This window comes from Centropristis striata, chromosome 7 (genome assembly GCF_030273125.1).
Source record: "Centropristis striata isolate RG_2023a ecotype Rhode Island chromosome 7, C.striata_1.0, whole genome shotgun sequence".
Lineage (NCBI taxonomy): Eukaryota > Metazoa > Chordata > Actinopteri > Perciformes > Serranidae > Centropristis > Centropristis striata.
In genome coordinates, this window is record NC_081523.1 from 11,856,034 (window position 1) to 11,879,829 (window position 23,796).

The 23,796-nt window shown below is 40.7% G+C and overlaps 1 protein-coding gene across 1 annotated transcript; it reads left to right on the top strand.

The window, feature by feature from the left end:
- Window positions 1-420: 420 nt before the first annotated feature.
- Window positions 421-23,707, top strand: serinc5 (serine incorporator 5). Its single transcript, XM_059337274.1, has 12 exons — window positions 421-584; window positions 9,607-9,774; window positions 14,421-14,599; window positions 15,506-15,588; window positions 15,879-15,972; window positions 16,728-16,939; window positions 17,211-17,303; window positions 19,046-19,172; window positions 19,677-19,746; window positions 19,948-19,984; window positions 20,834-20,978; window positions 21,853-23,707. The coding sequence occupies exons 1-12, from the start codon at window positions 558-560 to the stop codon at window positions 21,995-21,997; spliced, it is 1,380 nt and encodes a 459-aa protein (XP_059193257.1). The 5' UTR covers window positions 421-557; the 3' UTR covers window positions 21,998-23,707.
- Window positions 23,708-23,796: the final 89 nt, after the last annotated feature.

Consider the following 23,796-nt stretch of genomic DNA (forward strand, 5'->3'; position numbering starts at 1 on the left):
TAATTTTTGCTATATCTTGTATTTTTGTGCAATTTGTTGCTCAGTTCTTGTTTTTTTCAACACATGTCAGGTTTTTCAGGAAAAAAATATCACACTGATGATGTATAGGTCTCAAAAACTTGTGTATCAAATATGATACACTTGGCTTTATAGGGTTAATACAACTATTGTTAATGTGTATAACATCCTGCTTTGTGAGAGGCTTTGACATGTAATGACATCAGGGTGTACCACAAATGTTTTAATCAAACCTTTCGTGGCCTATTTAGTCATCTGGTTTCAACCACTTCTTGATGCTCTCTGTGGCGGAGGCAGCACAGCTTTGTGTGGGGCTTTTTGTTGGTGATGTGCAGTGGGAGGAGAGACAGGGAGGAATTAAGGAGGGGGGAGGAGGAGGAGAGACAGCGGCAGGCAGGCAGGACGGAGCAGTTAGAGGAGGACAGGCGCCTTGTTCTTCCCCGTGTGGTGGTGGTGGTGATTTCATGTGGAGGAAGGAGAAAGCGACCGAGAAAGCGACTTACTCTTGAACGGATTTTATTTATTGTCCCCCCGCTAGAATGTGTACTCCGTGTTGTATCTCGCAGGTGAGTAACAAGACTTACTGCTATTGTTGAACGTTCCAATGAACGTTCTGTTCGTTAGGTGTGACGTCGACTTGGCTCTTGTTTACTGTTTGTATCAATATCTGTCTCCTCTCACCCCGAGCTAACGAGACTCAGCGTCTCTTTTATGTCGTGGTGGTCACCGAGACTCCTGTCAGCCACCACAATTCATTAAAAATATGAAAATATTGTAATTCCGTCACTGAAACGTTTGAATAACTTCACTGTAGAGACGTTACAGCCGCTGGAAGACAAAGAGAGACGAGGCAACTAGCTAAAACATCAGCGTGCAGCCAGCGTACCTGCTATCAAAAGTAGCGTCCTCTTTGAACGTGTTTACAGATGTTTTGGACGGAAACCGTGAGACATTGTGGGTTCGTTGTGGTTATCTTGTTTTCTTTGCAGTGATGCACAGTTGCACTTTCCCCAGCATCTTGCTCCTCAGCTTCAAAACTTCAGGCCAATCCGATTTTTAGCTAGTACTTCTTCTACCAGTCACACAAACCCTTATAGAAATGTAATGGTTGTGTTTCTGGATTGGTTATAGCCAGTGAATAATATTATAAAATTGCAGAGTTGCTTGTAAAAGGCAGACTTGCTTGAAAATTTTGCACTACTGTACAGTTAGATCTGCATTTTTTTATATAATTCATTACTGTATATATTGCACTATGATTCACTTAATTGCTGCTTAAGCACTTCTGGTTAGATGCTATCTGCATTTTGGTGCTTTGTACTTGTGACATGTGCAATGACAATAAAGTTGAATCTAATCTAAAATGAAGATTATAGCAGCTATACCCTCTGTATGGTATAGCTGCTATAATGTGTGTATGAGATCTCTTTTGAAGTTGCAAAATTACTTCTTAAAGGCACAAAGCTATTGTCTTATTTGGAAATAAACATTAGCCTAATTATATACCTTAATCTAGAATGTAAATTGTGACAGAAGTAATATTTTGAATTTGCAAAAGTAGCCTACTTCTAATTCGGGGGGCAGGATCAGTGATCTGAATAAATAATTGAATTAATCACATTGGCATAGTGTGGTACAATACTCCAAAAATATGCTGTCACACTTAATACCACGTAGCCTTTTTTTGTTTGTTGAGAAATTTGTGAATGACAGTTGTAAGGGCATAAAACCAATGATCTGTTGATCTTTACATTTCAAAAACCTAATGAGTTTGTGGCATTAAAGTTGAAAGTCTAATCAAATTGGGGGGTTGGAGAATCATGACACCCCTACTTATAATATCCCATGTCAATACTTTTAAATGATCATTATGGTTATTTTTAGGGCTGAAAAAATATGTTTTGATTATTGATTAATCATCAAATCAAAGACTTAAGTAATTGATTGATTGTTGGGCTGTAAGTAATCTTTGAAAAGTGGCAACAAGTTGTTTGTATGTAAATTTAGAGAGTGTTTTTTTTCAGTGTTGAGTGTCTTTTTTCAATCAGAGATTGTCAATGACCACAGGGTTACCACTGCTGGTCTGGTCAGGAATTTAATTACACAGACATATCCCTCATCTAAGGGTTAGCTCACTTCTATTTCCTGTTCTTTTCAAAGAGGGGATGATGGAAACGGGGAAGGATTAGGAGAAAGGGGAGGGCAAACAATAAAATCAGTTTTGTGTTGCTGTGCTGGTGGTGTGCTAATCCCTTTCATGGACAAACCATTTAGTCTAGTCACCATATCTATTTATATGTATACGTGTAATTAGCTTTTTTTGAGTGTGCATATATGTGCCCCTCTTGAGGTTTAGAATAGCCCAAATTGATGTGTGGTCTGTTAATTTCCTCTGGCTCTGAGGTGGAAATGAAGGGAGGGTGGGTGTTGTTTGGGTTAGACTTGGAGAGAGGAGCAGACATGGTGTGGGAGCAGCTCACTTGTAATTTCTCAGTGGGATCAGGGATGTACGCCATATTGGGATGGGATAGGGGGTAGGCTTTAGCTCAATGTTGAGTGTTGTCCAAAGCGCTGCAAGCGTTGGCTGTGACTGTGGGACAGGACTGAAACCATGTGGGTGTTTCAAGCAGCACAGCTATGGAACAGGCAACTTTGGCAGGGTACATGAATCTACAGGAGCTAGAGGGTATGGAAACTGTGGTCCAGCAGGCATCCTTCCTGATAAAGTAGCCTTGAGTAAGACATCAAGCACTGAACTTAGACCCCAAGAGTGGTTTTATCTTGCACAACTTCTCTCCAGTAAACCATGCATCGGTATCAGCCCAAAATTTCACAATCATTGCATCCCTAATTTTTTGCTGCTGTCTTGCCATTATATGGGTTGTGCAAGATTACCGAAAGCAATCTTGATTGGCAGGCCATGTGTCTTTATTATTTTGTGGGGGTTTGAAATTTCCATTCCTTGATTGACACAGGTTAAGTGAAATATACTTTGTGGCCCCATGAATGAATGCCAGCTGACTGGAATGTGATTTCACATATAAACAAATATTGTGAAACCCTGACCACTTACTAAATGTTAACCTGCAGCACTCAAACAAAAACAGCTGTCAGAGATGGTGGTTTGACTGATTGTTGCTGAGGTCAGGGCACCAAGGCTTTAATGGCACAGAGACATCCCTAAAAAAGGCGTTGATAAGCTGTAAAATCACTTGACTTGTAAAACTATGGCCTAAGACTTAGGCCATAGTTTTACAAGTCAAGTGTCAAGGTGTTTGTTGGCCGTATTCACTTAGGCCCGAAGTGAATACGACCAACAAACACCTGTAGCAGTTCCCATCAAAATAGATGTCTGGGTCAGACATACGATAAGAACTACTGGCCAACTGTTTCTATGTGAGACATGTCTGCTATTTTCAGCTTCCCCTCAGGAATGTTGCTGTGGTCAGCAGCGGCAGGAGTTTGTTTTCCCACAGGGACATCACTGGCAATCTTTCATCTCTTTTGTCTCCCTCTGAAGTGTCATACGGCTCTGATAATGCCTTATGCAACCTCCTCCTTCTCCTCGCATCTTCCCATGTCTTATCTCTGTGTTTCAGTGTTTTTCTGCAGGTGCTGATGTAACCATGTGAAATGCCAGCTAACCTTTTTCATGGTGCCTATATAGCAGTTGAGCCCACTGTAAGGCTGTGGCTCAGAGTCACTTGACATGGAGTGAAACTCTGCGTAACTGAAGTGTCACTTTAAAAAACAATACATTTTGTGAAGTGAAAAAGACCTTTGGGCTAAACGCAGCATGACGTCAGATTAGCCTGTGCCTGTTGATCTGATATTGCTTTGTATTTTGACCGTCTTCCCGTTCTACTTTGGTCTGTTTCCTTTGGGTATTTTTGTGACAGACTCCTTTGTCTGCACAGGATTGTTTCATTTCTGCCCTGTTTTTCCGTTCTTAACTGTACCTCGGTGCTTTTTTGTTTCTCTTTTCTTTTCTGTCCATTGGACTTAAGTTTCTCTGTGTTGGTTGTAGCTAGGGGCTGTATTTGCCAAGAGAGAAGCAAAGCCCTTCCTTTGTGTATAGGAAACAGAGCAGTGATACATTTTTGCTGTGTGTATACAGCTGCCTAGCTATATGGACAATAGTGGAGCTGTCAGTCACAACATAAGGGGAAAAGGAGTAGGTCTTGGTCTGGAGCCTGGGCCAACCGAACTTGTGTGTGAGAAGGTTTCTGCCTTGCGTCTTATTGTTTAAGTTTTTGTTTCGCATTACCCTGCTGGTTTCTCCCCCCTCCATTCACCCTATGCATTGTTGTAATTTGAGATAGGAGGGTGTGCACAGTTTCATCTGAACTGTAGGTCTGTCATGACTCATTGTGGTCAACTTTATCCGCTAGCCACTATCATTAAGCTCTAACTAACAGGGAGTTCCCTCAGTTTTAAAGCAGCCAGCTCCAGCAGTGTCTACACATGTAGGGCAGAATTTACTAAAGTAGGGTAGGAAATAAAGATGAATGTATTAGATGGGATGAATGAATAAAGGAAGGAATAGCCTCACTTTATGGTTTGAATCAACCTGAGGTTATTCCCACAGATACAGCCATTGAGCTTCTGCCACATTCTTCCAGTAAAGTTGTTTTTACAGTGCTCGTCTCAGCCGTGAGTCATAGCTGTCTGTGCTGCTATATTTTTCCACTGTTTACTGTTTGCTTATTTTCCCACAACTGATAAACATAAAGTCACGTCTCAGATCAGCTGATGAAAAAAAGTCTGTCTGATCAACTCTTGGGAGGGGAAATCTGTGTTAGCCCCGGCAGGAACTGATAGTTTCTGTGGTCTAATGCCAATAGTCCTGTCACAAATGCAGCATGCTGTGTAAATAGTACTTACTTTTACAGCTTTTTTCTTAGGTATTCCTATCCTGATTTTGTCACACTACAGTTCAAAACATGCCTCTTTGGAACGGGCTGATGACGGGCTTTGAGTGGGCTAGAATGTAATATCTCCAGTCTGAATCACAATGTTTTTGGTCTATAGCAAGCAACGAAGGGATCACCCAGCATGCCATCCAGCGATGTGACAGTTTATAGGGGTCCCCTCATAATACGCAGTGGACATAATACACTACTAATAAATATGTCCCATAGATCACAAGAGGTCACATTCCTCACTGTTTCCTTGTGTTGTCAGCAATACACCAGCTGAGTGTGAAGTCAATAGGCTAAGAGGTTTTTGAGAAAATAACAGACAGACTCCTTTCATTTTAGTTAGATGTTCTCACTTCCATCAATGCATTATTGATACATTTGCTTTACTGCTGATTTGTTGGTGGAGAAACCCCTAACTAGTTCAGCATCTGTCTTCCCCCTCCTGCCTCTCCTTTGCTGTGCCTGTAGTGATACAGTGAGTGACCTATTTTTGCGCTTGCACTGTTTGTATTGCGTAAGCAGCTGTGTCTTCGTGGCTTTGTGCTGAGTTTACCCCTCTGTGTTTGATTTAGGCTTCCCTGGCCTTTTCCTGTTTTGTTAAATCCCGAAACTCTTTTCATAATTGCTGGTCTGAGCATAATAACACGGTAGAGAATGAAGGAGGGAAAAAACATGGTAATTATCATCAATGCTCCGATAAACGGCTCGCAGATGTGATCTTAGGTTTGTCTACATTTAGGACTGCCTGTTTGTTGATTAAGCATCCAGCTGTAGGTCAGAGTTCTTGTTGAACAATACAAGGTCATTCAGGCTAATGCTGTCTCGGCAACCATTCATTTCCTGAGGGTATTCTCACTGTCACATCCTGTCCATCCTCTCCACGTAAAGCTGATTCCTGTGTGCTCTGAGCAATATCGTCTTTCTCTTGCCCCCGAGAACAGCTGTAGGCAGGAGTGATTTAGGGCAAAGGCCAGCTGAAGACAACAAAAAAAGGGAGAAAATGAGAGGAAGAAAGGCACGCGATGACAACAATACGACAATGGGGGGAGATGAGATAAAGAGTGAAATAGAGCTTGAGGCTGAGGGGGAAAGAGAGTCTTTGTCTCTTGAGAGTCCTGCAATCATAATGTAGTGAGGCTTGGTTTCTTCAATAGAGGCTTGTGAGAGACTTGGATTTGAAGTCTGGTAAAGTTACACCGGGGAATGCCCAGCAAGTGGCTAAAGTGCCTTGCTAGGTGTAGCATGTGATGGTGATCTTTGGAACGAATGGCTAAAGCAATATGACAAGCAAGTGGAGGGTTGCTGTTGATATAGAAGAAGGGGTGCACTCTGCAGACACGCCGACCACCTGTCGACATGCTGGTGGGTCAGGCGGGCAGTAGAGGAGGGGTTGGATCACCCATTAAGTGGGTAGGGTCAGTGCTGGTTACCATGGATACTCTTTGTATCTGTGTATGGTGGAATTCCTGGAAACGTTCCCTTCTCCTGGCGCCCCCCTCCCTCCATCAGTTCTTCTGCTCTGACCCCCCTCGCTGTGTGCAGCCCACTGGTGAAACACCCCCTAACTAATGAAATCTAAACACCCTCACGACTTAAATCATCCTGTTTTTTTTCCTGCTTACTTTCAGTCTGTTGCGGTTAATTAATCGCCCATTGAGAGAGACATGTGGGTGCAGCAGAGACAAAAGAAACGGCTTATCCTGTTAAGCTGTGTGTAGTCAAATGGAGAGTAGGGGCCACATGCATAAAACTTGGTTTTGATTCAAGGCTAGAAGTCTGTGAATGCATAAAAGCAGAGCTATGCACATGCAGCCTTGGAGGCAGAATTGCAAACCTATTCATACCAAGTAATGATATCTCAGGCATTCGTGAATTGTGTGAACGTGTGTGAGCTTAATGCCCATTTTCCACAAGTAGATATTGACACACCACTCATGTTTCCTGATTGGGAATAAAGTGCCCTAATTTTTTGTTTGATCTGGCATCAAAAAAGTCTTTGTGTTTGTTGCCCACAGCCCATAATCGCATAGCAGGAGAAGGCGAAATGTATGACATGACCTGTTTTTCTGCTGTTCTCATTTCTGTATCACAGTATTGGTAGAGGAATGGTGTGCAAACCTTTTATGTTGACATATGCTTGAATACACTTGTGGAGTTGGGAGGGTCTACAGTTTGTCCCAAGGACACTGCGGTGAGACAGAAACAAGGACTTTCACAAGGATTTAAACCAGATTTTCAGATGAAAGATTGATTCCTTACTTACAATGCTGCCCTGTTGCCCTACTTTCTTGATTTCTGATCAAATGGGTGCACTGAAGTGTTTTGTTTTTTGTTTCATTCATTTCAACTTTCTGTAACACTAACGGCAGACACAGCAATGTTTTTCTGCGCTCTTGGAGGGAACTGTGTGAAAACTGATTGAGTTTGGTTTCACGTGGGAACCTGTTTAGAGAACTAGCAAACCGACACCAGACAGCTCATGTCAGAAAGTCAAGGGTATTGGTATCCTTTGTTAAGGTCCAGGCAAATGACAATTAAGTCCATTTAGAAAAGACTGGCAGGGAAACCTCTGGACAGAGAGAGCAGGGAGACTGTGGACAGAGAGACAGAGCCATGTGGGCAGTGAAGTAGCTTGATCCTGAACATGTGCCTGTGTGAATCCACGAGGCTGCAGCATACCGCACATTACTGGCATCTGGAGCGGAACGCAACACATCAGACAATGTTGCACACTGGCTTTACTACAGCACTACATCCTGGCCACATTACAGACCCGGCTTAGGACCCACACTCACAGACAAGATAAGATTACTGTTGATGGGAGACAAATTGACAACTGATCTTTCCGGGATGTATAAACAGGTTTGCAAAAAAAATATTTGAGCTACAAGGTGGGGCATCCTAACAGATAAACTAAATAAAGCCGCAGAAGAGGAATCAATGTGTTGACATTGACGTGATGTATTGTTTTAAATATAGCATGATTTGTTTGTGTTGTACACTAGTTGATGCTCACTTTGATTAAATGGCAATGTAACAGTTAATCCAAAGGCACTAAGAGTTAATGCTTTCAGGGTTTTTTACTGTCACAAACTCAACATATCTCAACATTGTGCAATTAAATGCTTGTTTTCTCCTCCAGTACTTGTATACAACAAAGATGGTATGTGCAAAATGCTAAATATGGTTCAGTTTGTGATAAAGTACAATTTTACTTGGATTCCTGCAAGCAAGAAAAAACTGAGAAAGTGAATGGGTTTGCTCTGAGAAGCCAAGGAATAGATACTCATAATATAATAATATCACTTTGCCTGAGCTGAACAGATAGCAAAGCCTATGTGTGCGTATGCAGAATCCAGTTCTTATCAGTTTTTGAGGGTGATATTGTACCCAACAATGTGAAGGTCAAGTTGGTGTGCAGGATGTTTTTCAGTCATTATAAAATGGGATGGAAAAATCCTGTGGGAGAGAGAACAACTTGCTGATTTTGATGTCAGCCCTTCTCTCTTCGAGGACAATACAATAAACTTGTATCACAGAGACTTTGATTTTGAATGGAATCTGAAGTAGACAGATTTTCTCTACAATACCAACCTCTCATCTAATGCTGTAACAACCTGTTGCTCAAAAGACAAAGCAGCCTTGGCAGGAAACCCACAAGTAGAAAACCCACAAAAAACGGTCCCTGCAAGCCCTCCAGCAGCGATGTAACCTTACAGGTTTCCACACCTCGATTATAGTCCACAACAGAAGTCCACCTCTCACCACAGCACTGTGTGTTCTGCAGGCTGAGGGGTAGGAGGCTTATAAAAGCAGGATGGGGTGGCTACAGAAAGACGCTATACTGTATAATTATGGAGCCTCCTCTCTCCGAAATAGAACACAGGGCCTGTCTTTATGAGACTGTCCCCCGTATGAGGTCCTGTCAGAAGAAACAGAGTAGGCCTCTGTGAGTGAGTGAGTGTGTGTGTATGTGTGTTTTCAGACAAGACTTCACTGTCTTAACCGACCAAGATTTACCACTGTGAAGCTGGGGGAGAGATTCATCCCTTGTGACAGAAACCATGAATGAGCAAAGCACACTGTCAGGCCAATGTCTTCTGTTGCAAGTTTCCCCCGTCTACTAAGTTGCCATAATTTTGTCTTCTGGCTCAGGCCTGCAGTAGATAACAACTGTTGCATGATTCTGAAAGCTGAATCTCTGTTCCCTCCTCTCTATTTCTGTGGTGTCTTTCTTAACTTATTTGAGGGTCTAAGGATAGAGGGGGTATATTGTTCTGGGACCAAGTCATTTTTGTTTTCTGTATAGCTGTATTCTGTTTTATCTGTTGTTGTCCACTGCACTCTTTCTCTGCAATTGATCTGCCACAAAACTTTTGTTGCAATAAGTGAATTTTTACCTTCGTCAACCATGTGCATTTCGGTGATCCCGGATGATGTTCCTTTTCTATATTCTCTTCCTTCCAGGAAAATCAAAGCCTGGCCTCTGTAGCTGACAGAGATGGTTGCAAAATGCACACAAAAGCCCAGTCCTCCCTTATCCAAGGGCCTTGTAAATGCATTATGTGCGTATCAGATGGCTTATAACGGTGTGGAAAATTCTGTAACTGATATGCTAATGTTTTCCCCATCTCTCCCTCTTCTCTCCATTGTTCTCTGTGTGCAGCTGGCCTGCTGCTGCGGCTCAGCGGCCTGCTCGTGCTGCTGTAACTGCTGCCCCAAGATCAAACAGTCCACAGGGACCCGAATCATGTACGCCTTCTACTTCTTGCTGGTCACCGTCGTCTGTGTCGTTATGATGGCCCCCTCTGTGGTGGAGGAGTTGCAAGAACGTGTAAGTACATAAATCACACAGCAAAGTATCGCTCTCCCACAACTTGTACACATGTGGGTAAAGTATATTTATTAAGGTATCATTTTGAAGAGTTTGGATTTTCTATGGTTGAAAGTTTTAATTGTTAGAAGCTAGTGAGTAATAAACAGCACAGGTAAAAAATTGAAGCTCTCATGTGTGCTTCATTAGACCATTTTTAATGGAGAGTGAGTGGAGTCGTCCTGACGCCTATAACAGATAAGTTATTGGTAACAGATAACAGTGATGACTGGTAATAAGTTATGTTAAGATCTACTCAGATCAACTTGGATTGGAGGTCATAATTTCCTGTGTGCAGATGTGAGGTAGCAGCATTCCTGCTGACCTCTTGAGGCCTTATGGGTGACACGCTGTACAGTTATTGGGCTTATTATTGTTGTGATTTTGTGCATCACTAGTTGAACAGACACCAGTTGAGCAGGTCTAGGCCAGTTGTTGTGGCCAATGGTGGCGCTTCATCACCTGCTGCTGTGCCCCTCCCACAACTCCTGCTCCTCTCTGTCTCTTTCTTCCTCTCAACCATCTCTCTCTATCCTCCCTCCCTCTCCCCCTTCAACCTCTATCTACTCTATTCTACTCTGTTGACCTGCCCTGTACAACGACATCTATTGCACGTCTATCCGTCCTGGGAGATGGATCCCTCCTCTGTCGCTCTCCTTGAGGTTTCTTCTTCTTTTTCCCCTGCTAAAAGGGTTTTTTGAGGAGTTTTTCCCTGGCCGCTGTGAGGGTCTAAGGACAGAGGGTGTCGTACCGTGTACAGTCTGTAAAGCCCATTGAGGCAAATCTGTGATTTGGGATTTTGGGCTATATAAATAAAATTGACTTGACTATATAATTCAGTTCATCCAGGTGTAAGGGCACTGTCCTAGCATAGGTGAGCTAGGCAGAGTTTATCAACAAATGTTCATTTCTGTTTTTGTACTATTTATTATTATTAATAATAATAATTATAATAATAATAATACATTTTATTTGTAATGCACTTTACATTACAGGAAATCTCAAAGTGCTACAGGTTAAAAGCATAACAGTCTAATTATAAAAAGGATTTTTTTTAAAAAGGAAAAAACTGCTAAAAACAGAAAACATACATACATAATCTAAATACTACTAAAATACCTAAATACTAAATACCATCTAGATGGGAGGAACCAAAGGTTTTGCTAAAAAGGAATGTTTTTAGTCCTTTTTTAAAAGTGTATATGGACTGTGGTGCCCTCAGGGTGTCAGGAATTAATGGTAATTTTTTCCTTCCCATGGCTTTTGAGGAATGGGATTGCTGAGTGACACTAATATCTGCTTCTTTCTGATTGTCAAGACTAAAATATCAGTGTATTTCTTTGAAATAAATTATGTCTGTATTGTCTAGTCTTTAGTTTAAATGTTATTTAGGTCCCAGTTCCAAAGTCTTAATTCTGTTGTTTTGTGAATGGCCTGGTTTGCTGAATAAAAGAATAGCTGTACAGTATTGATGCCAGCAGTAGCATCAATACTGTGACCTTTCATCCAGTTTGGGCTACTGCTACATCTATACTCTCTCCACAGGCTTCACTTTGCAGAAGTTAACAACTTCTGTTCTGTTCTGCATCATGCTGACATGAAGCAGAAGAGAACAGGAAAGAGAAAGTATTCACATGTTACACACCCTCCACACTTATATTTGAAATTCAATGTTTTCTTGTCAGGTGAGCCAAACTTCTGTGTGTTGCACTGTGGTGCAAATAAAATACAATTTCAGAAAATGTACCAGTGTTACATTGTCATTGCTAACAGGCAAAATTAAAGATTTAGAACATTGCTTCGGGCAAAGTGGACATCCCACTTTTTTACCTGCAGGACTTGTGTGTATCTTAACAGTAGTAAAGCCATAGTTGAGGAGGCTGCAGTTCAGGTTGGTAGCTTTTTGTTTTTAACCGCCCACCTAGCCTCTGAAATTTGGGAGAAGACACACAGGAGGCCTGCTGCTCTCTCTTTTGATCTTCACGGCTTTCATCTGTGTTTTTCCCTATGTTATCTCTTTGGATCATCATGATGCAGGATTGTTATCAGACTGACTCACTCTCATGATAAAAACACTCATAAGTTGATAGAACTGCATTTAAAGCCAGAAAATGTGAACATGCTGACATTTTTGCACTCAGTCTATTTTGAAAAGAAACAAGGTTTTTTCATGCCAGTGTTAAGGTTTTTTTTTTCCCAAAACTGGTCGAAAGAGTATGACTCAATGCCACAATGCGAGTTGAATATGTTATTATTAATAAAGGGTAATTATTTTAGGCAATTGAACAAGTGTTGTTGTCTGTATCATTTGAAATCATGGTAGAGAAGTGGATCAAGAAATGATCATGTAATAAGAAAAAGACTCACGAAATGTTGCTATTCATTATGTGTTTTTCTTTAATTTATGCAGGGGAACCATATGATTTATGATTACCTTATTTAAGATGGTTTGTTTGTCTTTCAGAAAAAAAGTGTGTCCTATATGTGATGCATCAAAAGTGTATATTTTTTCTTAACAAAATGTAAAGTAGTGATACCAGTATGTTTAAGTTCCATTTTTGGAACTTTTTTTTTTTGGAGCTGATTTTAATGATTTTTAGGATCGTGAATTGCAATTATTTTGGCCAGGATAATCGTGCCATTACATTTTCAGATCATCCCATTCCTAATATAGTTATCCAGGTGAGTCAAACTGTAGTGATACATCACTTCTCTCTCGTCTGAGTTAATATTTATAGCTAAATATCTGAGCTTTAGAATTTACATCCTTGTTTAGATGTACGAAGCTGTACGTACAGTCTATTTGCTGTATCAGCATTCACTAGACTTGATAGCCTGGGAAGAATATTGTCAGCTGACTGTGTTACTATGGCGATGTCTGCCGAGCTTCCTCAATTGAAAGTGTTATTTGAAGACACTGATATTTTTCCACCAATCTTCTTCTGCTGTGTTTTCTTCCCTCTTTCTCTGCCACTGTCAACCGTACAGTATTAAAACGACTCCCTACTGTGTGCCTCGTTGTGCAAGGACAACCCTGTAAAAGGCCCATCCAGGCACAAAATGGCCTCTGATGGCCCCACGCAAAGCCTGCTGAGTTACACACACATAATATATACACATATACACGCACACTGCCAGTCACACAGTGAACACAGTGGGAAGTCCCGGCTAAGAGAGCAGCCATTGTGCGTATGAGAGTGCCGGTCTTTTCTCAAGAGATTTACAGCTGTCTGAAACAGCCGGCCCCCTTCCTTCTTAATCACGACACCATGGACATGCTAATATGGTCCTCAACATGAGACAAAAGCTCCAAAATGGGCTTTTTACTCTATGTTGTGATCTGGCTCTGGACTGCACTACACACTGAGGTGATGACAACTCAATCTGCTGGCGTCTCACCCATGTGTACAACCTCAAGGACCAAAAGGCTGCCAATAACTAGCAAAGCCAACTCAAACCATTTATTATCCGAAGTAAAGACAAGAATCTTACAAAGTCTTAAAAGTTTGGAAATGCTAATTTTAGCCAGCATGCTTTTAAAGTTAGAAATATGCTTCAATTTGAATACACTACTTATATGCCTGGTCTGTTTTTTTTCATTTACATAACTGTTCATGTATGCCAAAAATCTTTTAGATTATGAAATGAAACCGTCTCCTCATCATAGTTGTTTGTTGTCTCCTGGTGTCCCACATCAGACAAGCTGAGCTAACCAATAAATGGATAAGTCGTCCATTGATCCCTTCTCTGGAAATTAGCAAAGCATGAAGAAGACCTACAATCAAAGTTGATATGAACAGCTGGTAAATTAAAGTTTCAATATACTTTGATTGTAGGTTTAGATGAGATGAAGAAGGCTTTGAGAGTCTGGAAAGTTTTGATACAGTTACCTTGAAAGTGCTTGAAAAGTGCATGAATTTGCTGTACGAACCCTGTAGAGATCTGTAGTTCTCTAAAATATTTACTTCAGTTTGAAAATCAGCGCTCGTGTTTGACTTTGATTCGCATCTCTACAGTTGGGGGGCATCAGAGGAGGGAATAGATATTTGAGCCTCCGTTCTGTGGTTATCATTTCAAAGGCCGTTTCTTCTGTTGGCACTGAGCCACTGAAGCACTTCCAATTTCCTGTTGAAGGCCACAGCAAAGTCCTTATCTACTTTGCTGACTCCGGTTTTGCTCTCTTCTTCTTTATATTCTGCAGCTCACTGCAGGTCGAAATCAATTTTTGAAAAATATGTTAGGACGGATCTCCCAGTCTTCCTCTCTCTGCTTTTCGCTCTTCCCAATCCCTCTGACTTGCTGACAAAAGGCGGTTAATTTATTCATCTGTGTCTTTTGTTTGTGTACACTGACAGTTAGTTGTAAGGCCCCTCTAACAGCCTGTAGAGAACGAGGGATGAAAGAGGGCTTCATGAGGAGAAAGAGGGGTTGTTGTTGCTGCCTGTTCTCTCTTTCTGCTCCTTTAGAGGCGTGACACTCAGAATAGACGCCATTGGGCCTTTTCTCTGAGGCCGTGTACTATACAAACATGAGCAGAGGTGGGGGGGAGGTTTCAACACCATAATGATCTAATCTAAGTGTTTTGGGTTTGTGATTTTGTCAATCAGGTCCCATTCTACAGTGAATTGTGTGAGAAGATGAATGCAGGAGAGAACTGCAAAACTCTGGTTGGCTACGCTGCTGTCTACAAGATGTGCTTTGGCATGGCCTGCTTCTTCTTTTTCTTTGCTATCTTCACCATACGAGTCAACAACAGCACAGGCTGCAGGGCAGCCGTGCATAATGGGTAAGAAGGCCTACTTCCTCCGTCTGTCCACCATTCATCCTGTCAGTCATTAAACAATTTAAAATACCTAGCTGGAACCTTAAGTTAGCAGTGGTCGTTTATGAACATATAGACAGAAGCCAAACTAAATTCAAACACCTTAGGTACATGACACGCAGGCAGGTTTTCATTATTGCTGGCATAAGCCAGGTCTATTCAGTATTATAGAGCGTAAATGATAACAATCACAAGATAATGTGAGCAAACAGCCGTATCCTGCAACATGACAAGTGATCTCTGAATGACACTCTGAACCCCAATCAGTTTCCTCCGGTCACACTTCACTAACGGCCGGCCTGAAGTCCTGCACCTCTGTGAAAAAAGCACAATCATGGTTAAAAATTGGGGGAACTCAAAAAATGTTTGCTTAGTAGAATACATAAAAAAGCAAAAGAATGCAAGTTAAATTTATTTTACAACATTTTTAATAAAAGTAAATCTATATACACATGGTTTTTCCAAGTGAAACTAGTGTTACTTATACTGTAAAAACCCCTCTTGTCCTCTTCTCTCTGTTCTGTGTAAACAGCCTTCAGTTCATCCAGATTGAAACTGAAATGTAGTCACATGACAGTTGGTCTCAGTCAAGTAATTAATGGCTTCCCAGTTGTGCTGAGGAGTGCAGAATTTAATGGTTTTTACAGGATCTGGTTAGTACAAATTTATAGCTGAAATGTATAATAAAGTGAGTGTGATATCAGAACTAACTTGGTCACTTTTCCTGATGGAAGCATCTGGCACATGTGATTTGTTTAAGAAAAGTCGAAAATCTGATGATGATTTCTGTTTTAACAGTTTCTGTAGTATGTTCTGCAGTATGTTTTACTACTTTACAACTTTTAACACTATCATTGCTTTAAATGTCAGGTTCTGGTTGCTGAAGTTTATTGTGCTGGTGGGGTGCTGCGCTGGAGCCTTCTTCCTCCCAGAAGAGCAAACCTTTCTGGAAGGTAAACAGAGGACCCTCAAAAGTAGACCTGCAATGCTGTAATCTATTTTTAAAGCTGTTGTTCGTAATATGTATTTTGCTAGATGACATATCGTGAATGTGTCTCTCAAAGGTAGGAACAGGGTGGAAGTAACAAGTTGTGCTTTTAAAAAAATATATTATTAGCAACATCATCTTTCTGTAGTTTGAATAGAATCTTGCAGCATTAATTTACAACAAGTCACAGATATCTGCTGTCAGATCTGCTTATCTCTACAACAAATTCTCCTCTTTTTCTGCTCGACACCACAGTGTGGCGCTACATAGGAGCAGCTGGTGGGTTCATCTTCCTGCTGATCCAGCTCATGCTGCTGGTGGAGTTTGCACACAGATGGAACACAAACTGGTGAGAGCAACATGTCTTCCTCCTGCTCCTGTCTCTTTTGTCCCAGTGACTCAAGAGTCCAGCTCACTTACGTAAGCATGGGATGCCCTGTTAATAGGAGCAGTACAGTGCTTTTTATTTGATCTTGAGAAACTCACAGGGTGGGACGTATTCACCCATGGGGTTATTTGGATGAAAAAGGATTTGGAAAGAGGGAGTCATGTAGCTTTTTGTTTTTGTGGGTGGAGGGGAGGCTTGGCAGCATGCCGACCCTGTGCAGATTCACAGGATGCATACGGGTTAGGAGTGTGTACTCCGTTTCCTCTTCCCTTCCCACACAGACACACACATACCACAGCGGATTGTTTCAAAGACTTTAAATGGTTTGGTAACCAATGCAGTAAACCTAAACCTCTCAATGTGCATTGGTATGTGCACTTTTAACCCCTTTATCTATTTTCTGAAGTAAAACCTTGAATTTCCAGAACATGTCAAATGGATGTGAAAGCACTTAACCATCAACCTGTCTTCTAATGTTCTCCTCAGGGTGCAGGAATAACTCACCAAACACAACTCTCTCTTTCTTTGAATTTTTCTTTAGGCCAATCTCTCCTGGGTCCGTTTTACTTTGCTTTGTTCCCTGTTCTCTTGATCTTTTTTTCCTCACATTTAATTTGCGTTACCCTTGTTCATGTTGTTTTTTCCCCTTTCTGCTGTCTTCTTTCTCTTTCTCTCTCTCTCTCTGTCTCTCTCTCTCTCTCTCTTTCTGTCTGCAGGAGCTCAGGGGTTAAGTACAATCGTCTGTGGTACGCAGCTTTGGCCTTTGTGACTCTGATGCTGTTCAGTATTGCAGTAGGAGCCTTGGTCTTCATGGGTGTTTTCTACACCGACCCGGAGTACTGTTTAATGAACAAGATCTTCCTGGGCATCAACGGCAGCCTGTGCTTAATCGTCTCCCTGCTGGCCATCTCCCCGTTCATACAGAAACGTAAGCACCTGTACTCACAAGCATCTCATTTGACTGTAATACAAATGAAAATACAAGCAACTGCATTCAGATGCCTTTTGAAAATCGCTTCTTGGCTCATCACAAAGATTAATTCACAAGCAGCAACACATTTGAGATGCATCAAACACGATAATGGCAGAAAGTAGCCATAAGTAAGACTGTTGGCTATAATACTTACAGTATTTGCACCAACTTGGGAATCTCTATCACTATAGCCAGTGATGATTAAACTTTTTTTGTGTCCCTGCAGTGCAGCCCACATCAGGCCTGCTGCAGCCAGGAGTCATCAGTGTGTACGTCATGTACCTCACTTTCTCAGCCTTCTCCAGCAAACCAAAAGAAAGTGAGTATGAACAGACACGCATCTCCACCCAATAGTTACAGCCACCATTGGGGGTCAGTGTAAATCAAAAGATATTATTGATGTTGAGTAATGGGTAAAACCATGACCATTCTGTATTGAAGATTGTGGCACATGGCACACTATCACGCTTAAGAATGAGACAATCCATTATATTGTGATACTTTATTGAAAATATAGTTCGACTTTATAGATTTTAAGGACACTCTGGACTGGACTCAGTGGTATGGTATTAAAAGCTGAGCAAAGTTTTGTTGACTGAGACAGAAAAGCTGAACACAAAACAGAGTGCACTTTGCACAAGTTTTCTTTTAATCATCTAAACCCAGGGGCTCCTGTCACAATTTACTCACTGTTTCCTTGTTTTTCCCCACAATCTATAAGACCTGCATCTTTATGAAAACAGCTAAATGATGGCTAGAAAAAGGGAGAATTGAAAGAAATGTCTTTTTGCAGTACAAAACGGAAGTCAAAAATAGTTTGGAAAGAATTAAGTTTATATATACAACATTTTTCCAAGTACCCACAAGTGTTACTAATATAGACATAACGCAGATCCACATGCTGTACATATTGAACTATTTACATTTTTACAACCTCTATTTACAACCTCGCTTGGCGGACCTCCTCTCTTTTGGTATTAATTAAGTTATTCATGGCTTCCCAGTTGTGCTGGGGAGTGCAGAATTTACTGTTGTTTTTTTTACCCAATCTGCTTAATGCAAACACTTTATATGTAAAGTAAAGTGCTTTTGCTGATTAAGCTTAGATTTGGTTACTCTTCCCGATGGGAGCGCTTGACACACTTAATTAGTTCAAGGACCATCAGAAATTTGAAAATAAATGATAGTTTCTAGTTTTACAGATTCTGGTTATGATGAATGTTTTTCTTTATGCCTTTCAAACCCACTGACAGATTGTAGGGCTCAGAAGGTTAATGGTGTAAGACCAGCATTTGTTGTGAAGAAAACTCAAGAAGACAGTGTCTGATGGTTTATTATATCTTAAAAAGTTTTTTTTTAAAGTTTATACGCATGTAACATAGCCCCTTTTAACAAAAAATATTGGCTGCAAGTCATCTTGTTCATATTGTTGAGCCAAAAATAATTGAGACATAAAAACACACACGCACACACACACACCCAGAAAGACAAGGACACTGTTAAGGACACAGATTTGACAGTCAAGTGTTCAATACAGTCATAACATAAAGAATTCTGCACGTTTGTTCTATAAAAAGATGTTGTGTTGATGTGTAACTCCCAAGAGGTAAGAAACATAAACCAAATACAATATAATGAGGTCTGAATAAGTTGAGGCATCTAGATATCTATTACTAAGATAAAACGTTAAACTGAGAGCTTTAATGAAAGTTTAGATTTCTACAATGTAGAAAAAATAATGCTGTAGAGTCTGAGATACATTTTCATCCCTACAGTGCTCCTATTTCCACAGTAGCTGTCAAAATACTATTGTAAAGATAATCTTACCATCAATATTGAATATGAGCTCTCTACTGTATGTTGTACTAAGTGTCCATTTTCATTTTCATTTAGCAGACGCTTTTATCCACAGCGACTTACAGGCCCTCCTTTTCTCAATACTGCTGTGCCAAAATACACACACACTCACTACATCTTTCGCAATCTCCCTACTCCTCACAATACTCTCTCTACTTCTTATTTCGCCTCATCCATCTCTGTCTGCTCTCTCTTTCTGTCTAGCTGTGGAAAGAGATGGTGTGAACGTAACCGTGTGTTCGTTTCCCATCAACTCCGGGACGGAGAGCGACAAGAAGATTGTCACCGCTTTTGGAACCATCATCCTGTTTTGCTGCATCCTTTACTCTTGGTAAGACAGACACACACACACAGATGTCTTGCTTCTCCTTTCTCCTGATCTCTATGTCTACATAAATAAAGCCAAGTTTCCTCATAATTGAAGTCTTTTTAGTGCGATATCATCACATTTAAAGAGTTGAGGGATGATGTAAAGGCTACAAATCCAAACCTATTAACAGCAGTTCTGCTTTGAGCAATGTGGAATAAAAGTAATGTATTTCATGGCAGGCTGTAGTGACAAGAGACAGGGCAGTTTCTATTGGCTGTGACTCTTGAGAGGCAGCGCATGATTGGCTATGGCCAAGCCGAGGGTGTGAGAGATGAGAACTATGGCTTTCTGCATTTGCTCACATGTGTTTCCCATCAAGTGGAGGCATCGTGTCTCCTGTGGTCGTTCCCTGAAGGAGAGGGAATTAGACTGTGCAAATTAATGGAAAAATACATAGTGACGGAATTACAACCTTTCTCTCCTTCCCCCCATCCGTCTTTCTATCTTTCTCCACCCTCCCTCCAGCTTGACGTCCACCACCAGGCGAAGCTCTGCAGCACTCCGAGTGTGTAGAAACAGTGAACCAGAGACTGAGGTAAACACATAAATATTCAGATGTCCCTGGGTGTGTGGGTTAATGAAATATAGAGGCTGGATGAACAGATTAAGAGGACTTGAACTGACCAGACATTCTTAATTAGACGTCCTTATCAAATTAAAGAAATGACCCCCTAGAGACATAATGTGTGTCTGCTCCAGTTTGATGGTAACCTGTATGTTTTTCTTTGTCCTGCAGAGAGCTCGCTGCTGTTTCTGTTTTGGAGATGACATAGGTGAGGAAAGTCAAATCATTTCCCCCCCACTATCACATCTTGTTCTTTTCCCTCCCTACCTCCCTCCTTCCCTCTCTCTCACTCTCCCCCCACCTCTCAAGTCTGTACAGTGTGTATGCATATGTCCCCAGCCGACGTGTTTGCACACAGAGGGGCTATGCTCATTGCTATTCCTCAGCCAGATTGAGGATGGTGAGAAAGTATTGGTCAGCAAACATAGATGATGTCACTGTTACTAGGAGGGTAGTATGACACAGTGAAGCGACCAGCAGTGAAGTGGAATTGAGGGTAGAGTGATACTGCCCCCTGCTGGAAACCAAACATTATATTTTATTATATTTTGGCAAATTTAGGATTTATCCACCAAAAATATATCACCACTTGTACATATATTCTATTTGGAAGTTACATATGCTCATATGCACATTAATGACAAAATCTGCAACCTTTTGTGTGGCTGTCCAATCAGAATTGATGGTAAATGTAGTTCACTGAAACAATAAATTCCTAAGTGTGTGCGTTATTTACTGAGAAAGCTGAGTTCTTCTACTTGCAGAGCTGTGCCAACAGTACCTTCATGTACCAGGCTGCATTGTGCTCAAGCTACTGACACACAGCCATAGCATAGTGTAGCCAAGGGTTATGAGCTGTGCAGGTAATAAAATAAAAAAAATGAAAGACTCCGTGTTCCAAACCAGCTTGAACCAAGCTGCCTGAGCCTAAACTGAAGTAAATTGTAGTTTCTTTCCTCCAACTATGCAGTAACCCACTGAGGAATATATGGACCTCCAGGTGGTGAATCTGTCGCTCACCCACATCCTCTTTGCATCTTTGGATTGTGTTTTTTAGATGACTATGATGAGGAGAATACCAGTGGAGGCCAGAACGTGGTGTATGATGAAAAAGAGGGAACCATCTACAGCTACAGCTACTTCCATTCTGTCTTCTTCCTGGGATCCCTCTATGTCATGATGACCGTCACCAACTGGTTCCAGTAAGTGATGCTCTGACAATGGCACCATGATTCATTAGACATACGTATATGGCTACTGAAATAGGCAGACCTCACTTAAATCAATAAGTGCAGATTATATAATTACCATCTTGAATTAAGTAAAGTTGATTTCATAGCCAATTGCAGCCTGTTAGTGTCCTTCTATAACACCTAATGAAAATGAGCCATTGTTAATATAATTAGCATGGCTGTTATCAATGGTAGGGATTGATGCGTAGCAAGTGTTGAACATGAACAGAAATCACATGAGCTATGAAAGTTCAGGGGTTTACATTCATTCAAACAAATTTGTTTATCATTGAGGTGAATTGGTGCCATATGCACTTTTGAAGAGGTTATCTCTCAAAACAAAAGAGGACAAACAAAAGAGAATCATGCCTACACGAGTGATGTCTCAGCAGAGATAAGATTAAATAAGAACATTGTTTTATTTTTTAATTGTCATCTGCTGTTTTTTTTTCGTCTTTTCCTTTCTAGAAATAAAGACATTTCCACTATAAAGTGGTGCATAAAAATTCACCAAAATGCAGGAAATTAAGTGTTTTATCCCCTGCTTAATATATATCTCCCCACCAATGTTGTATTGAAACATAGGCCCTTGCTTTTTCTGCTGGGACAACTTAAAAATATCTCTGTAGTGACCTTACTTTAATTAAGATAAGACGGATGAGGTGGAAGGTTGTTCGTATTATCACAGTGTGGATCAAATGAACATGGAAAGCGTTAAGTGTTTTTCAGTTAACTCCCATAGCATTAATTTTGGCTGCAGCAGGCATCTATTACAAAGGGGAAAAAAAGAACCCACAGCTACTTTTTTAGCTGCTAATCAGTCTCTGTGTCTCTTCCTTTGCAGCTATGATAACCATAGGATTGAGAAGCTGTTAGATGGGAGTTGGTCAGTGTTCTGGATCAAGATGGTCTCCTGCTGGGTCTGCCTCCTCCTCTACATGTGGACCCTCATTGCTCCTATGGTCTGCCCAAAGCGCTTCGAGGCCTAGGACATCCACCACTACACTTGAGTCTGGCCACTCTGATTTTTGGGACGTGGCCAGGCAGAAGCTCTCACGTGGAGCTGAGGGACCAGCTTCCTCCCCCCTGAACCCCCCTTTATTTTAAAACACAACCCTACACTACCCTCAGCGTTCGAAATGGAGGATTATCTGTTGCCTTTTGTTTTATATGCTAGTGTTTTATTTTATTTTGATTTAAGCTGTTAATACCTTGATGGTAATTTTGTTACCTTTTACTACCACTTACTCATGGAGTTTTGTACCACTTACAGATTTGAAATTACATTAAGAATCATAGGAGCTGATTTACACCTTGAAACGGGAAAGGCCCCTATAGATTGAATCATAATTTCAGATTTGAAAGTATATTTTGTAAGTATTTCCTGTATGTGTCAGTTTTTTTTAAGATCCTCGCTTTTACTGTCAGCCAGGCATTTCAGTTCTGTACAGTTGGACCATAAAGTTGTAGCAAAGTTTTGGGACAAATCTATTTCAAGTGAGACGTTAAGAGAGAAATTGTATTTATTTAAGTGTCTTAAGTAATCAGAAATCATTTTGTGAAGGAATGTGATGGAATTATATTTGTCCCCGACTCTGTTTGAATCTCATCTCTCAGGCTCTCATGTAAGCTGTATATGTTTGTGCTTTGTTATATTGCTCCCTTTTGTAGACGTTTTCTATGCAACGGAACAAGATCTTTTTCGATATTATACCCAGTGTTGTGACGTTTCCACTTAGATTTAAAAAAAAAAAATACTGTTTCAGATTTTATTAATGTCAGTGGCAGAGCTCCCTTTGAGCCACATCTTTTCTTAGGAAAATCCATGTCATGTGTACAACATTTCCACTCGTTGTTGTTGTTGTACGGGGCAGCGCTCTTCAAATCAACCTGCCTTACGTTAGAGTGACATTAGTGGAGTGCCGCCTCTCTGGGAGAGCTGCAGTGACACAGATGAGGAACGTTTGCCAAAGGTAGATGTCAGGAAATGACAAACTATCAGTATACAGAGAAAAATCTAGCAGAGAACATTATGTATTTGCATGCACACTCAGACACTTAAATCAGCTGTTTTCTGTACAGTTATAAAGGCTTTTGTTACATGTGTCAGCTCATATTGGTGGTCAGAATAAGGTAGCATGAGTGCTTTTAGTAGTGAGCTGTTCAACACTGGATGTTGAGATTACTGCCGAATTAAAATTCACACAAAGACCTTCATCTGTTTACTTGAGTAACAGAATTTTTTTTTTGTATTGTATGAAAATACAATTTATTGCACATTGTCAAGTGCAAGTCATTATTGTTTTCGTTCATCAATAAATCAGTGTAATTTTGTCTGATTGTATTCCTAACATGCTTTTAGAATAATTTGTCCACTTTGGCTTAAGTTCTGTGATCCGTGGAAATTTTTGTTCAATTTATGCTTTATATACTTACATTTTTGTCATGTGACTTATCTTTTTTTTTGGAAACATTTCTGCATTTTAACTATTGGTATGAATGTAGAAATGAAATGGTGCTCTGCAGCTTTGATATCAATGTCAAATAAAATCCTTAATCAGATAGCAGGACCCACTGTGAAGGCTACTGTAACATACTGGAACATTTTTGGACCAAGTCTCATATGTTTGAAATACAGAAATGTGGGTGCCATGCAGTTCATTGTTCACTCTTTCAATAAAAACATCCATTGAATGCCATGTGGTGTCTTGTTTTACATCCACCAAGGAGGTCATGATTTGGGTTTGGTTTGTTTGTCTATTTATCATCATGATTGCTGAAAAATTGG